Source organism: Falco cherrug, chromosome 9 (assembly GCF_023634085.1).
Source record: "Falco cherrug isolate bFalChe1 chromosome 9, bFalChe1.pri, whole genome shotgun sequence".
Lineage (NCBI taxonomy): Eukaryota > Metazoa > Chordata > Aves > Falconiformes > Falconidae > Falco > Falco cherrug.
In genome coordinates, this window is record NC_073705.1 from 55,898,528 (window position 1) to 55,902,064 (window position 3,537).

General features: G+C 49.5%; 1 protein-coding gene across 2 annotated transcripts in view; it reads right to left on the reverse strand.

Annotated features, from left to right (window-relative positions):
- Positions 1-3,086, reverse strand: part of EBF3 (EBF transcription factor 3) — a 122,890-nt gene extending 119,804 nt beyond the window's left edge. For both annotated transcript variants that reach the window (XM_055720830.1, XM_055720831.1), the window contains exons 1-4: positions 2,651-3,086; positions 2,266-2,422; positions 1,773-1,836; positions 989-1,044 (exon numbers count right to left, since the gene is read on the reverse strand). In XM_055720830.1, coding sequence (XP_055576805.1) covers positions 989-1,044; positions 1,773-1,836; positions 2,266-2,422; positions 2,651-2,784 — 411 coding nt within the window. In that variant the 5' untranslated portion in view covers positions 2,785-3,086. The remainder of the gene's footprint in view (positions 1-988; positions 1,045-1,772; positions 1,837-2,265; positions 2,423-2,650) is intronic.
- Between the last annotated feature and the right edge of the window lie 451 nt (positions 3,087-3,537).

Sequence of the window (3,537 nt, forward strand, 5' to 3'; positions counted from 1 at the left end):
CTCCAGAACACGGTAAATTATTACTCGTTCTCACCTTCCTCCTCACCTCACCCCTCCGCCGCCGCCCCCCCACACCACACAAAAAAAATTTAAATGGTGAAATGTCTTTCCGGAAAATAAAATAAAAAATTATTGATAAAAAACACGACGAAAAATAAAAATCAAAAAAGTTGATTAAATCCAAGGCCAGCGAGTAGCTTTCTGTCTTTAATTGCTGTGCTGCAATGCTGATAACACGTAGTTATCATCGGAAAAGTTGACCAAGACAGGTTAAATAATTTAATAAGGAACTGCTTGTAATTATGTTATTTACAAGGTATGACAGAGGTTTGAGGAAGAAACAGAAGCTGATCTCAGGGAAATGGACGGGTTTGGGTGACCCCTGGAGCACGGAGTTTGAATTATGGAGATGGGGGGCTGAGAGGTGAATATGGACTAGAGGAGAACAAGATGACTTTTCACCTCAGCACATTTAACTTTTAAATCCAAATAAACGTCTCGTGTTACTGGATCATCGCATTATAAAAGAAAAGGACTAATCCGTGGCCGGTTGCGGAGCGCCTGGGCGGAGGGGCTGCCCCTTCCTCACCGGGGGAAATATCGCCAAAAAAAGTTACAAGGGGAGGGGGAACAACAACGGCATTTTAAAATAAACAGGGCAAGTTGATTTTTTTCCCCCCTTTCCTTTCTCCCTTGCTAAATTAATTATATCAAACATCTGTTCACATGACGCTGTACCTAACGCCACACACACTAGTGATGCCAAGGCTTCCTCCGACAGTAACAACACACCTTGTTCGCCCTTTAACATCTCCTCCGGTAACGGGTATTGGAGTGACTCGCTCAGGTAAATGAGAAATAGGTGCGGTCCCACCGGTTTAACATCCTCCCTCCCCCTCCCCCTGCCCCCCCTCCCCCCCCCCCCCCAAGCGAGGGCAACATACAAACTTAGTAACTCGCGTGTAAAGAAAAGCGTAAACTTTCTCACCTGTTTGGTCATTGAGTCTATTAGACGAACATACAGGTCCTGCTCCGTCCTAACTCCTGCGGAGGGAAAGCAGAGAAAAAGTCCTGTCAGGATTTCAGTGCCGAGCCACCCAAATGACATAACGAAAGCATGAGGTCAGGCAGCTCACTGCCATGGGCAGGGACGGCCGCTCGCGCCAGGCTTAAAATAAAAATTACAAAAAAAAAAAAAAAAAAAAAAAAGAGAGAGAGAGAAGAAAAAAAAGGCCAGAAACCACCTAGTGCCGGGCTTCTCGCCCCCGGCTAGACCTGGCGCGGCGCGGCCGTCCCCATCAGCCCCCCGGCCAGGCTGGCTGCGGCCCCACGGCCGCGGGGGGAGGGCGGCACGCGAGGCCAGCGGCGCGCGGGGGGCCGGCGGCGCCGCGTGCTTCCCTGGCGCGTGGGGACCCCGCTCCGCCCGGGCCGGGGCTCCGCTCCGCCCGCTCCCCGCGCTCACCCCAGCCCAATAATTACCATTAATTCGCAAAACTGGAAAAAAGTCACTTAAAAGCGATGTTCTGCTGGAGCAGCTATCGATCCCCTTTTTTACTTTCCACTTCAAGACCAACCGGTTAATCATGTGAAGTACCATTGACTTATTGATCGTTTATGTTTTGTTTTCCTTATATGCCAAGGAAAGAGCCGTGTTTACATGCGTGTAATTTTAATCTCCAAATCTTTATATCCTTTTCCAAAAGGCCTTGAAAAAGAAAGTGAGACTTTTCTGCGGCACACAGACGTTCAAAAATGAGATAACGACAACTTACCATTGCTATACAATAACTGAAGTTTATAATGAATTCCATTGTTAGTTTTTTCATTGTTTGGCTCCTGCAAGTAACGATAAATAATTACATTTAGCATGAAAAATATCTCCCTCCTCCTGACGTACATTTTTCTCGTCCCTGAAGCGGCTCGGAATTAACAGTTTGCAGAAATTCAGCCCACGGTCACTTTTGTGGAGCGCTGATGATGTCATTATCTTGGTGCAAATATGTCATGTTTAGCCGTTTTCCCGGCGTTAAAATAAGTCGGGGACGCGGCAGTAAGTTTCTAAACCCGGGGTCTATTCGGAGCGGCAGTAATAACGGGGGGACCCGCACGTGGTCTGGGCGCCTCTGGAGTACCGTTAGGGCTGCCGTGGTTGAAAATTATCTTTGATCAATTAAATCACGCTTAAACGTTTTTGTTTGTCTGGGGGTTTTTTCCAAAATAATAATAATTAAAAAAAAAAAAAAAAAAGATAACAGGCAGACTTACTTTCTCTTTCTCCACAAAGTCCACAAAAGCTGTTCTCTCAATCTCCACTGGCTGTCCCTGCCTGTCGTACAGAGCTAAGACGAAGTGGAAAAAATTGGATTTTCTGAGATTGGAAGGCGGCTGTTTCTCGAAATGTGCCCGAGCCAGCCCCACGCCGCTGCGGGAGAAAACAAGACAAGGCGCGGGTGAGAGCGGCCGGCGCGGCGGGAAGGGGCGCGCAGGCACCGCGGCCGCGGGGGGATGCGGGGAGCGCGGAGCGGCGCGGAGCGGGGAGGCTGTAACTGATACGGGGCGGGCGGGGGGGGGGCGGGGGGGGGGGGGATTTACGGCCGGGATGAGAAATACAGGAGGAGAAAACCGCCGGGAGAGGATTTGGCAGACGTACCTTTGGGCGGCCGTGTTAGCATCCACTACCCCAGCAGTATGCATCCATGAGCGGACGGGATTCATCCCACTGCCCAGCGGTTCTTCTTTCATGGTCGTCCCACCTCTTGGTATATTTTCCTGAATCCCAAACATTAAAACAAATTTGGGCAAAACCAGCTCCTAACCAAAAGGGGTTAAAATTGAGGGAAATGTCAGATACGGGGTGGGTTGGTTGTTGCTTGATTTTCTCTCTCTCTCTCTCTCCTTGGCGACTGGAATATAAGAGATGACTTTACTCCCTGTGATCAGTAGGAGAAAAGCCCAGTTCAAGTCTTGCTTCCTTCTTCAATCTGTCCTGTATTGGCACGACATAAACAATTTACTGAGTACTTCTGTGCAGCGAGTTGGATGGCGTTCCAGTTTGGTGGTTTAAAAAAAAAAAAAAAAAAAAAAAAAAAAAGAAAGAAAAAAAAAGAAAGAAAAAGTGTAACTGCAGCCGGCGACACTGCGAGGTTGCTTTTTTTTGGGGGGGAGGGGGGGTAAAAGAATAAATATTTTTGTTGTTGTTTGCAGACGCGCTCAACGTGGTGTCATCCTAGTAAAATCGCCTCGGAAAAAAAAAAAAAAGCTTCAGGACACTGCTGAATCGACCACTTTCTGGCAAGGCTCTCCTGCTCCAAAAGACAAATAAACGGGAAAAAAAAAAAAAAATACTGATTACCGCGGAGGTGTTCCCGGGCACACGGGAGAACGGGGCGCGGGCCCGTGGCGTCTCACGGAATGGACGGAGGCGCGCAGAGCCCGGCCCTCCCTCCCCGAGGAGCGCGCCCTTCCCCGGGAGCCGGGCCCCCGCCACCGCGGGAGAGGTGTCGTCACTGATGACGTCGCCGGTGGGCGGGCTCAGCG